Genomic DNA, 13,118 nt, shown 5'->3' on the forward strand with positions numbered 1-13,118 from the left:
GCTTCTTTTCATGGCAGCCAAGGGTAGAGCGCAAATGCAAAGACCAGAGTTTCTACGCCCAACTCCTCTAACTTCTTACTCCCCAAAATCTCCAGCTCACTGTTCGAAGAGGATACCACCCTGCCTTTCTCTTTGGGTTGTTTTGAAGTTGCACAAGAAGGCCCCACATTCACAGCACTCTCTCTCTCCAACTGGTCTCTCCACCCACCCAACTGCAGCCTTAGCCTGGGTCTTAACCAGTGTGAAATTTCCTGTCCACTTGACGTCCCACCCCCACCCATCAGACCCTTGCTGATGCTAAGGGCCACAGCTCAGAGTCCTCTTTTCCCTCTGGTAAAGGTGGCCAGCCCCCTTCATGGAGCGTCACAGGCTCTAGAACCTCCGTGGACAGAGCCCAGGACCTCGCTCTCCTGGTGAAAGCTTGTCCCTGTGCCTTGATCTGCCACATCTTCACAATGTGAGCCTTCCCGATTTCTATAAAAACAGTGTGCTCCAACGCCCTTCTTCTATCCTGATGGCTTCCTCCACGTGAAAAAGTAGAATCAGACAACCTTCCTTTCTGCCATTCATTCTATTAGCCAACCTGCATGTCCTCCCTGCAAAGCAAGTCCGCCATTCCGAGGAAAACATGCTTCACCATCCCCTCCAGTGTCCTCAGCCTAACCTGCAGGTGGATCCCTGCCAGGGAGGCCGAATCTGAAAAGGGTGCTGACAATTCCTTTATCTCTGCTTTGGCGATGCTGTAAGCGCAGGGTTTGCAAAGGAAAATGTAGGTATGTGTCTATTTCATTCCATCTTAATAGCTGAAAACACCTTTTGATGACAGAGAAAGTGGACGCACAGTCTCTCAACAAAACTCCTTCCTTCCCTCTCAGAAAGGTCAGCAGTGGAAAAGCTCCCTCGGCTTGTCAGGAAACCTGCCTCCCATGTGGCTGTCAGCCTCCATGACATGCTTGTCAAGCCGGAGTCCTGGACTAGAGCCCAGTGACAGACACAGCAACAGCACCGGGCAGGGGCTATGGCTGGGTACTGCAGGGGAGACTTCAGTGACACATGGGGTGGAAAGAAGGGGTTAGACTAACTCACGACCTAGTCCACCGGTGGACCATAGTTCAGTGACTGGAGGTCTGGCCCATGAATGAGTTTCCCAGACCTAGAAGGGTGTCAGATGGAGCAACAGAGAAAGGACATAGTCCCGTGCAGCCTGTCCACTACCTGCTGGACCTGTCCTGGAGGCTGACAGAGTAAGACAGGAGAGCAAGCTAGGAATGGTGGTCACAGTGAGACTTGGCCTGGCCTTTTCTTTAGCATAAGGATTCAGGGGGCTTTGTTTTCTGAGGGGGGAGGGGAAGAGTAACACAGTGCCCAAAGGGGTGGCTGACGGGAGACTGATGAGCTTCAGAATAATGTGCATGCGGAGCACATCCAAACTCGGCCTGCTGGTTGGATTTGTGTCCCTAGATTTTTAAAATAACCCCTACCTACTAAGCAAGCTCAGAGTCCACATGTGCACACTCATTACTGCAGAGCCCCATGCTACTGGACAGCCAGCCAGTCTGATATTAGAAAAATATCTGGCTTGAACCCATGTACACACCAAACTAAATTCAATTATGCAGCTTGTAGGGACATGTTCTGTCCACAGGGTCCCCTAGGTCAGGAAGCTGAGCCTATCTGTGAAGTGTGCAACTCACTGCCCGGCACACACGCCTGCAGGTAGGAAAGCATATGTGGCATTGAAACCCAAGTAAGGAGCCAGAGTAAGCCCACTCTCCTCACCCCTCCCCTCCCAAGGGGCCCAAGCAGCAGAGACAAGTACTGCAAACTCTTAATAAACAGCCTCTTCACACAATCTCTGAGAAGCAAGCGTGAAGGAATTATGGCCGATGGAGGCAGGGAAGTGAAATGAGTAATACATCAAAACTCCACAACCTTCCCAACAAAGAGCTTCCCAGCTGCTTTAGAAATGAATCGCCTGGGGTCAGCCGCCACTCCTTGCAGACAAGGACTCTCCATGACTGAGGGACACGGTGGCTGCAGGCACAGCGGACACCAGCACCTGGGCTTCCTACCCCATGGGCACCACCTGGAGCTCAGCTGGCTCCCCTGAACATACTGCAAGATTATCTTTCAGGAGAAACATTTAGAATGTCACCGCAAGTCCAGCCCCACCCAGAGCAGTAAATGTCTTTATCCTTACAGGGTGAGGCAGAGCCAGGGAGAGCCAGGGAGGTGTGCTCCGCCCCTGCAGGCCTCCGCATGCCCTGTCGCCCCGTCATCCATGGGGCTGCAGCAGAGCAGCCCAGCGTGGGGGATGGGGTGAGAGGGAGATCCCATCCAGCACCAAGGAGTCACCTAGACTCTAGGTTTGCTGAAACCCAACCTCCCAGCTCACCCACTCACACCCACTCCAGTTCCCGGGTTAGTGCTGGGATGGAGGACATCTTCCCATGGGGGCCGCGGGAAGGCAGGTACAGCTCAAGTGGCCTGCAAACTTGCAACCGGTCCTGTCGCCGACTGGACCCTCGGCCCCAGAGCTGCATTTACTTAGCCCAGAAAGTAGGCCTCACTCTAAGGAATGTCCCATGGAAGAGCTATCGCAGCCTGATGGTGGCTCAGTGTTCTCGTTAAGACACTCAGCACTCACCTTCAGGCCTCAAGGAGAAACCCGCGGGAACCCGGACGTGCTCTGTGGTGCCCAATTCAGCAATGAGTGTCTGAGCAAGCTCATGGTCAGAGAAAAAGCCAGGGAGAGGGTCACTCCAGAACCTGTGGCCTATTGCTCGGTTCCACTCAGGCCCTGGGGTGGTTGTCAGACACCCACTGTACTGCAGCCCACAGACCAGATGGCCAAGAAATAGTCAGGGTGACCACGAGACTCTGGGGGTCAGAGGGCAGCCAGAGCTCTGGGTGCAGCACTGCGTTAAGGGAGACTTCAGTGTCCCCTGAAGTCCCCCTCGGGCTGTGAACTGGGGCCACCCTGGAACGTTCTCAGTGTGAGCCCCCTAGCAGTGGGTAATGGTCTGCTCTAGGAGCGAAGTGAGCAGCACACCACAAAATGTGGTTACAAACAAAATTGCTTGGATGCTGCAAACACTGTCCTCTCTCTTAAGCCCACAGAGACCAACCTGATCAAAAAGCTGTTTTCCTGTCGTGTTTGGCTGGATGGCGAACTCCAGCTCCGCATCCATGGTGGTAACTCGGACATTGATCTAGAAAACAGAACAAAGCAAATTACACTTAGTGGCCTTTTCTCTTAGGAATCATCTCCTGAGCCTTCCACAGAAGCTCAGAGCTACTCAGCAACATGGCAAGAGTGTGTTCCTCTCCTACAGCCATTCTCACTCTCATCACCCCCCACACACACACGCGTGCACACACTCCCCCCACCAACGGGAGGTAACTGATGAGTTGGAGTGTGCACAATCTGGATTTAATGTACACGCTCCCTCTTTAGTAAAGCACGTTCACACTCAGATCTAAGCCATTTTTCTACAAAAATCCTTTGATTACGGTTAGCTTATTTTCCACACACCACCTCCTACGGACCCTTACAACAAGCCAGTGAGGCACCAGTGGGGCGGCGAGCTGCTCTGAGAGTTCAGAGCAGGGCAGCAAGTGAAAGGAAGGGAGAGGGACCTACGTATACACCAGAATGTTTACGGAAACGTCAGAAACCATCTACATAGGGAAAGGAGAAATTCCATCAAAGAGGGCAGAATGTTATACAGTAATTTGAAACGGTAATTATAAAGATAGCAGAAACATGGAAAATTGCTTCAAAAATAAATCTGACAAGCAAAATGGTGTGTGCTCTATCGACGCAAATATGTCAGCTCTGTCGAGACAGAAGATGGAAGTAACGTGTGACACTGGAGGTATCATCAGGATGTAAGACCGAAAACTGAGGTGGTAGTGATGTCTCTAATGTTGCTACATAGATACGGGCGAACTCTTCTGATATTGGCTGACTGAGGGAGGTCTAACAGTTCTGGCTTTGAGAACAAGATCAGTCTTTATAGATCACGTTTTTTTCTAACACTCAAGATTGCAATGATGGAGACTTCGATGCACACCCAGTAACTCTTAAAGGTTCTACAATGGGCATTACTAGCAAAGAAAAGGGAGGCATAATTGTCCAGAGCCCAATCTCAAGTCCACAAATTAAAGAACTGAAGTGTGCTGAGAAAAGCAAGATTGGGCATATTTAAAATTCTTCAATTATATTAAAAATATAAAAACTTGTTTCTTTTCCTGTTGGCAATAATTTATTTTAAAAAATAAATCACAAAATAGTTGTTATAAAGCATGAAATAAAGCAAGTGTATCTATTACAGTTCGAAGGGCACATCTTACAGAGATGCGAAACTCAGGCCCATAGTCCAAGGCTCCAGTAACAAGCGCAGCTCAAAATTACACACTGATGATGAGGCCACAGTCAGTGTCACACTCGAAACGGAAACGAGGAGGGGGGCTGGCAAATGCTGGGCTTAGATATGCTTTTCTTTCTCTGTTCTTTACAGATTCAGAAACTGAACCACCAAGCAATTTGTAGCAGATGCAACTACCCTGGTTAAGACAAATATAAAAGCTCAGAATTTATGAATAGATTAGACTCTACATTCTAAATCTTGATCACTTCTAAATTTAATGCCAGTGAGAAAATGTCACTTCCTGAAACCAAAGCTAATAACATAAAAAGGTGGCACCATCACGCCGATTTTTAAGCATTTTGCAAAATGATTAAAGGAATTCAGGAAAAAAACTATTTAAAGGTTCTGAATCAGGTTGATATTTGACTCGAAGTTCACATAAATCTTTGAAAAGGCAAATGACGAGCAAAATGAATACTTTCACTGAGGTTGGACACAAGCCGGTATGTATAAAGCAAACGTCTGAGAAATTAAGCGTGGTGAGGTCCATGTAACCTGCACAAACTACACCTCCCATCGCAAGGACTTGATCTGACCACCAGCAGCTCCAACACAAGCCACTGGCCAAGTCTGGGTTGCCCTGGCCTTCCCAGGCCTCTTTTCACACGCTCCGATGCCCGGGGGCAGCCATGAGGTCACGTGCACAACCTCAAACAAAGATGGCAAATCTAACAGCACATGAAGTTCTCCCGACACCGCAGTAACAAATAAAATGGGACAAGCGGCAGGAGGAAAACAGGCTTTCCCTCCGTCCCTCAGTCCACAGATCCCGTCAGAAGGAGGAATTCCAAGTTCTGCTGTGGAGATGTACCAGAATTTTTATTTTCAGAACCCCCCTAAAATTACAAAATCAAATTAATTTTAATGAATATATCCACATACTCACATACTGTGCATGTTCCACAATCATTTTTCTGATATTAACTTGTCAACTACACAATATATTATTCTTGAAACTGAGTTTTTGACAATCTGATATATTTTTTAAACATCTTAATATATCCCTACTTTAAAAGACATGTGTGGAAGGTATATAAAGTCATCTCACTCCTTGGAAAAGAACCGCTGTTTTCATCTCATTTCCCACATTTGCTCTAAATTCTCCATCATGTATATACATTTGTATTTAACTCTGCACATCCAGGTTCTTCTTAGCAATTTTCTAGCTCAAGCTGCTCGACTGCGTTATTGCGCTCAGACATGAAGCACGTGCTCTGCTGTGCAGGATTTATTTGGTATCAGGCTTCATCCCAGGAAACTTATATTGTTTAACTTTTAAATATCCTTATCTTAGTACTTTCTGTTGGTTTATTTCCAAATTAATTTTAATCCATGTGTGTATATTATATCAGATACAGTGCATGCTGTACAATCTTGACGTAGGCTGAGATGGGAGGACTCCTGAAATCTAAACAGGAATAATATGTTAATGACCAGTGGCCAAGCCACTCAACCTTATGGGTGTGTATCTGTCACCTGGCTAGTCATTACCCTTGGTGTTTCTCACCAGGGTGCTGCTGGCATTCTGGGCAGCACAAGCATTCGCCCTACAAGGCTGTCAAGTACTGTAGAATGTTCAGCACCTAACTAAACACAGGTGTCCCCAGTCACTGGGACATCTAAAGGTTACCCCCCCACACACACACATTTCCAAATACTCTCTGGAACAAAGAGGAGGCTCCTACTCAGACTAAGGACCACAGCACAATACTGCCTTAGTCAAGAATATGCTAAACAGTTCCATGTTTATACAGACTACTGACATTATTTTCAATTTTATGGATCTTTAACAATATGCTAAAATCAGCATATACTTTTATTGAAATTTAAAAGGAAACATTTACTGAGACGACAGGACCATTTATATACATATTTTGGTCCACTTATTCAGGGGCCTTAAAAGCAATTTGGCTTTGGCAATTAAGGAAACATCTAAATCCCACCTCTTTTTTACAACCCTTGTGATAGGTTTCCATGGTCAGCCACTGTTTTTGGTGAACTCGATGGTGGGGTTGTGTGGTTATGCACGATAAGTGGGAAGTGGCCCCACAACAGGCCGAGGTCCATCAGCTTACTGACCACCAAACACCCAAACCATGTGCGAAGACTGGGGAAAGAGCACATACTTGACAATTTTATCATCTTGGCATGTCCCCCAGATCACATTTCCTCAAAGGCAATATTCACTGAAGGAGGCAAAACCACACCATAGGTGTGGGACAGGTATGTGTGTAGAGTGGCAGTTAGTCAATCAAAATCTACCCCCTAGAAGGCAGTGTTGACATCAGGCTTGCCAAAATACTGAAAACTTTTTAACATTCATTCTGCTTTGTTTGGAGCGGGTGGTGGTAAAGTTTAATTTTGCTCATGTGCCCCCACCCCATACACACGCAAAGAACCATGTGGTTGATGGCGCAGATGGTAACCTAGTAATTCATGTCTCCCTTCCAAGTGCTACTCCAACTAAAGCTAAGATGCAAAGTCACACTGTGAGGTCTGAGATGTCAGAACACATAAGGAGCCAGACAGGATCATACTCCATACCTACATTTATTTATGAATGTCCATTGTGATAACGGACAATTGTGATAGTAAGTTTAGATATGGGAGTTAAGTTAGCACTCAACTGATTAAAAATAATGAGGTCTTTCTACAACTATGCACAATGTCAGAGTTTTAGAATAAAGCAACTTATCTTAGACACAAGTCAGGAAAACTTGGCACTGACCATGCCTGAACCCCTCCAGTGGGTTTGTGTGTATTTTTCACACTGACCACATTCAACAGAAAAACCCTTCTTTTTTTTGCCCCACACAGTAGTTAGCTTAGCAGGTGAGCTGCAGTCTTCCTTCAGTAGGAGAGCTAAGTCTCTGACCTGTTACTAGAATATCAGTATATGCAAGAGACAAATGTCTAAACAAAGAAACAGGAATGAATTTAGCTTTATTTCTAAAACAAGAACAAAACTGGCCAGCAAAACGTCTTAAATTTAAGCAAAAGGCTGTGCACGTTTGTTTCTCTCCCCATGAATGACTAGAGTTCCACTGGAATTTTGCTCCCGGTCACTAGACTATGTAATGCATATATTATTGAACATCAGGATTCAACACATAAAAATTCCTTTGCCTTAGTTAATGAAGACATTGAAAACTTAATTGTCATACTCTTTACCCTCCCTCTGCTTAATAATCTACTCTTTAAAAAATTATATTTGCTGTTCTTATTAAGGGTCAGCTCAGCTCAAAACTACCATTCTACACACTGAAGAACTGTAACAGCATCATTCTTCTGTTCCCAGCCCACCCCATCCAGTGGGCACCTTGCATTCTTTGAGGCTCATGAACCCCACAAACACCAATCAAATGCCTGCTGGGGGCACTGACACCATGAGGGTCACTGGGGACAAAGAGAGGAGTCAGACCTCCCTTGCCCTTGAGCCACTTCCGACTTAACACATAGAGATGGACCTCAAGTAGCTGTCATACTCCGGAATGGGACTAACCATTAGAATCCCCAGAGCAGCTTTACAAACACTTGAGTTTCTGGGCCTCAGCCCAAGAGCCTGTATTTTTTTAAAGCTGCTCAAGTGATTTTGAGGACTGGCCAAATTCACCCAACAGCGGGGCAAGAGCGTAGCAGCCTGGAGGCCTGGGCTCAAGATCTGGCACTGTAACCTACTGAGGACCTCAAGCAGATGAGGTCGCCCTCACTGGGCCTCAGCTCCTTATCTGCAAAAGAAGGTCTGGACTAGGTGCCTTGAGGTGCTTTCCAGCTCTGAAATGTGAAGTCTGAAGTCCAGTAGGGCAGGGGCGATAATTAGAACAAGGAGGGGAGGCAGGCTCCACCTTAGGATTCATGCAGATGGCCCCGGAGGATCCAGGAGAAAAGAGCTAACTCGGACCCTATCACCAGGTGGCCAGGAGATTGCTTTTCCGGACAAAAGAAAGGCTCAAGCCTGTGTTCACACTGCCTGGAGGGGGACGCAGCTCTCCTGCAGGGGACACCGAGGGACAGGCTTCATTGCTGCAATGCAACTGACATCTCTTCCCAACAAAAAAGAGAATTAAAGGTGTTTAAACCCCAATCTCCTTTTTAAAACAACACCCAATGACAATTCACCCTACTACAAAAAATCCATTGTCTCCTCTGCTCATTCGCTCCAACAGCTGAGCAATCACGACGGGACAGACAGGCCTGGGCGTCCCAGCCAGCCCCTGCCCCAGCAGGCCCCAGTCAGAGGACGGCCACCTCCTCACAAGTAAAACGAAGCTTGTAATTGAAACGATTGTATCTGTAAGGGATCTTCCAACTTGAACACTCTATGACTCAAAAATTATCTGAGTGCCTTCTGATCCCAGTGGTTGTGGAGCTCTCTGCAAAATTATCTGAATGTAAAGAGAGAGCGACAAAGAGCCGATACACTGGGGGAGGGGGCATGGCGTATTCTGAGGTCACAGAAGTTAAGGCTCTCTGTTTCTTTTTTCTTTCTTTAACTGAAAGGCTTTTGAGTGTCTTTGCTGTGTTCATGCAAATTGTGAAATCCCAGGAGGGGCCGCAGTCTAAGTTTCCCAGATTGCTCAGCCCACGGAGGTTTCTTTTCCATAGACTATCCCAAAGGACCAGGAATTTTCAGAATACACTGAAAAACATGAGTTTTGAGTCTTCCCAGTTGAACTTTTTCAAAATGGTATATCTAAAACGCCTGCTAAAGAGCCTGCAAAAAAAGCACTGAGGTAACAATGAAACATATTTTGCTTCTAACCCAGACAGGCGGCTGAATTTTTGGCTGTCAAATGATCTCCCTTTATTATTTTCATTTTGGTAAATAAATATTGGGCAGTATTTCCTCTGGGAAGTGTCTGCTTCCTCCTGAAACACTTTAAACTTGGTCTAAGTTTACCTCTCCCGTCACACTTTTTACAGAACAGATTCAACTGTACTAAAGACCAAGACAGGAGGGGAAAGTTTCAGACCAATTTGGCCACAAACTTCACAGAAAAGCAGCCATTCATGTCTCCTCAGACAAAGAGACCAGGCTTCATGTTGGCAGCCAGGACAGTGCAGGGGAAAAAACCTGCAGGGATTTTACTATGTACTCACTCAAGAATCAGGAGAACCCTGTAAAGGGAGATCCTTTACATGGGAATAGAAAGAGAGATGCAAATGGTAACATTTGAATGTTTGAATTTCAGGCAGTGGACTCAGTGATAACAGATTAATCCCCGTATTATCACACCTGCATTTACTCAAAAATTAGTCTGAGCAGAACCATCCAGGCACCACGGAGATTACATTGAGAGCCTGACCTTTCGCAATCGTTTAAAATGTCAGCGCTGTTTTCCAACATTCCAGCCCTCTTCCGAAGGTGCCACTTCAGCAACTTCGAACAGCTTTCAAATATTTGGATAAGACCTTTCAAATACGTAGCAAGGCTCTGATAGGAAGCAGATCCAGTCAACTTTCTCCCACAGCTGGGGGCAGAGCAGCAGGGGAGTCCAGCAAGGAAACATTCTCACAGCTGATAACAAACGAGCGCGAAAAGCACTGACGCCTGTTTGGTTCAGTTAACTGAAAAATTACACAGACAATGTTGTATTTTGATTTCCATGTTGAGTCGTTACGTACTTTTTAAATATCAGTTTTGTGGAAATATAACTTACAACCATAATATTTGCCCATTTAAAATATGCAATTCAGTGGTTTTCTAGCATATTCACAGTTATGCAACTGTCTAATTTTAGAACATTGCGTCACCCCCAGAAGACACCCATGACCATCAGCGGTCATTCCTGTTACTCCTTCCACCCAGCCCTCGCACCCACAAACCTACTTTCTGTCTCCACAGATTCCCTATTCTGGACAGTTCATATAAATAGAATGTGGTCTTTTGTGACTTGTTCTGTCACTCAGCATGACGTTTTCCAGATTCATCCACGTTGTAGCATGTGTTGGTGCTCCATTCCTTTTTTACTGTCAAATAATATTCCACTATCTGGATAGGTCACTTTCGTCTATCTAATTTGAACTAGACTATCTATGGTCAAATTGGTAAGAAAAAATTTTTTCTTAGGGGGAAACAACGATGAAAGAAATTTTAAAAAACTAAAATTTAATGTAAGTTTACTGTTTTTAAGTGTAAATGAAAATATTCTGTGTTCTCAGGAAGAACGCACCAGCTGCCAAACAAACTCATGTGAACACAGCAGAAAACAATGACTCCCACCCTCCCACGCCTCCTCTCTTCTGAAGCCCGAAGTAATTTTAGCCCTTGAATTCTTGCCGACTTCCTCACTTTACACGACAGGATGGCACAGGGGGCAGAGGTGGGCCAGGCTCTTGCTCAGGGTTCTCCCAAGCAAATCGTGTTCTTCCCTTACATTTTAAGCAGGGGCTGACAATTAACTGCAATGGGGCCCAGCATGCCATAGCTGGCACTCAATATAAGTACTCCAAACCCCCAAATACTTAACTAATCACCACCTATATATTTTGGACTTTCTTGAATTAACTTAAACCCCTCCAGGGCCCTAGTCACTGCTGCCCGAGGAAACGTGGTGATCCCAGATGTGTTTTGTGAAGTCTGCTGCCCCTCAGCAACAGCTTAGGAAACCAGGGCAGTGCCCCTTACTGCTGTTCCCCGGCCTGGCCTGCAGCGCGCGCCTCTAAGGCAGCACTGCCCTAACCTGAACATGCAGAGTCACCTGGAGGGCCTGTTCAAACTGCTGCCGGGGCCCAAGGCCCAGATTCTGACTCAGGAGGTTGGAATGAGGCCCATGAATCTACGGCTCTCCCAGCTCACAGGTGAGGCCTCACCCAGACAGCCACTGCTCTCACGGGCTAGGTAGCATCCTGAAAATGCAGCTCCTTTTGGCACAGTTAATGTACTTACTGCTATTTACGCTCCATCGTGGGAGGGTATCCCACTCAAGTGTCACTCATGGTAATGGAGTACAGGCCTGAACTCGCAGAGGCAAGTTTTTCTTAATGAAACTCTGTATCCCAACAGATGGGTCCCTATTTTAGTGCTCTCTCTGGATCCTGAGCTCCTTACCTTTGAGAAAGATAAAAACCAGCCTCTATGCACAATACTCCAACTCAGTATATCACTGCGTTAGCTCAGACATACAGTGGTCACTTTTCACAAACGCTGGCTAGCAAATAACTGACCTCTGTAAAACATGACCCCTGACTTAGCAAACCTTCTCCGGCTAAGCGTAGAACATAACCCCTAACTTAGCAAACCTTCACCACTCAGTGTGGAAATGGAGCAGTCGACTTCAGCCAAGGAAAGCAAAGTCAGAAAGCCCCGAAGGCCAGTGGACTTTTTGTTTTTCAGCTCTTTTCCATATCACCAACCCTTTGCAGGATGTCACAGTAATGGCTACTATTTAAAAGATAACTTTGCTTCTATCTATTATATAGAATGGATCTTTGTCTTAGTTAAATGTGCAATGCTGCTCCCAGGAACACTGTTTACACAAACAGGATTATATAAAAATAGTTGCCACTGAAAACCCAATGACCTTATTTTGCATTGTTATAGTTTCTAATAAACATCTAGTTAGAAGCATCCAACTTCTACTCAAGAAAGGCAGTCCGCAAACCACCCTGTTGTACACAAGTCTTTTAAGGAGAGGCCAAAGTAAAAACCAATATGTGGCTAATGGAAGGTATTTATCAAAATACCGAAACATTACTGTATAGAGAGAAGACAAGTAAAATAGAGATGTGGTCCCTTAAAGCATGATTTTTCATTAAATGGAGTGAAATCCGCATTAACATGATACTGCACAGGCAAAAAAAAACCCCAAAACCTGGCCAGAGCTCTCAAACGCTCCCACCACTAGCCATAGCCACCTGTCACCATGTGCCCAGAGCAGGTTGGCCTCAAAGTTAAAAATTCCAGGAATACATGTTTAAGCTCTAGCTTTTTTAAAAAATGTGTATTAATTTCAGAGAGAGGGAGGGAGAGGGACAGAGAGAAAGAAACATCAATGATGAGAGAGTCATTGATTGGCTGCCTCCTGCACGCCCCTGACTGGAGGTCAAGCCCGCAACCAGCACATGTACCGATTGGGAATCGAACCCCAATCTCCTGGATCTTAAATTGATGCTGAGCCACTGAGCCATGCCCGGCCGGGCTAAACTCTAGCTCTTAACACCAGATTTCCTGGGGAAATAACAGTGTAACTCTATCTTACTAGTAAATTAGTCCTACGGCAGATCTGCAAACTAATGAATAATGACATAATACTGCTGACTCCTTTCTTTCAAGCTCCTCTGTATCTTCAGTTTAAATTATACCCCATCACACCACTTGATATTGTCTTCTCTTTCAAGGTTAAAAAGAAATTAAGAGTGAAGGTGAGGAGATTGGCACAGGCCTAAGAAAATGTTCAGATGCCAAAGAGAACTGGTCATCTAGCTCCACATATCTTCTAAAAAGTCTTTGTAACTAAATGTAACAAAAATTGTCAGGGAATTTGGTACAAGTCCCAGGCATCATTTTGTCTGTAGCACAACCCAACAATGACAGATGAGTAGAACTTGCCTGGGGGTCACAGATGAGCGGTCACACTTCTGGGAACATGAGGTACTAAAAATTACCGAGGACTGCTCGATGCTGGTATTAGCTGCTCTCTGGTCTCCTGGTGCCCATCACAGAGCTCCAGGTAACAGGTCCTG

The 13,118-nt window shown here is 45.7% G+C and overlaps 1 protein-coding gene across 2 annotated transcripts in view; it reads right to left on the reverse strand.

The window, feature by feature from the left end:
* The window catches only part of EZR (ezrin), a 48,924-nt gene that overhangs the window by 21,080 nt on the left and 14,726 nt on the right, over positions 1 to 13,118 (reverse strand). For both annotated transcript variants that reach the window (XM_087817721.1, XM_087817722.1), the window contains one exon: positions 3,129 to 3,212. In XM_087817721.1, coding sequence (XP_087673847.1) covers positions 3,129 to 3,212 — 84 coding nt within the window. The remainder of the gene's footprint in view (positions 1 to 3,128; positions 3,213 to 13,118) is intronic.

The sequence above is a fragment of the Miniopterus natalensis genome, chromosome 5 (assembly GCF_054644295.1).
Source record: "Miniopterus natalensis isolate mMinNat1 chromosome 5, mMinNat1.hap1, whole genome shotgun sequence".
Taxonomy (NCBI): Eukaryota; Metazoa; Chordata; class Mammalia; order Chiroptera; family Miniopteridae; genus Miniopterus; species Miniopterus natalensis.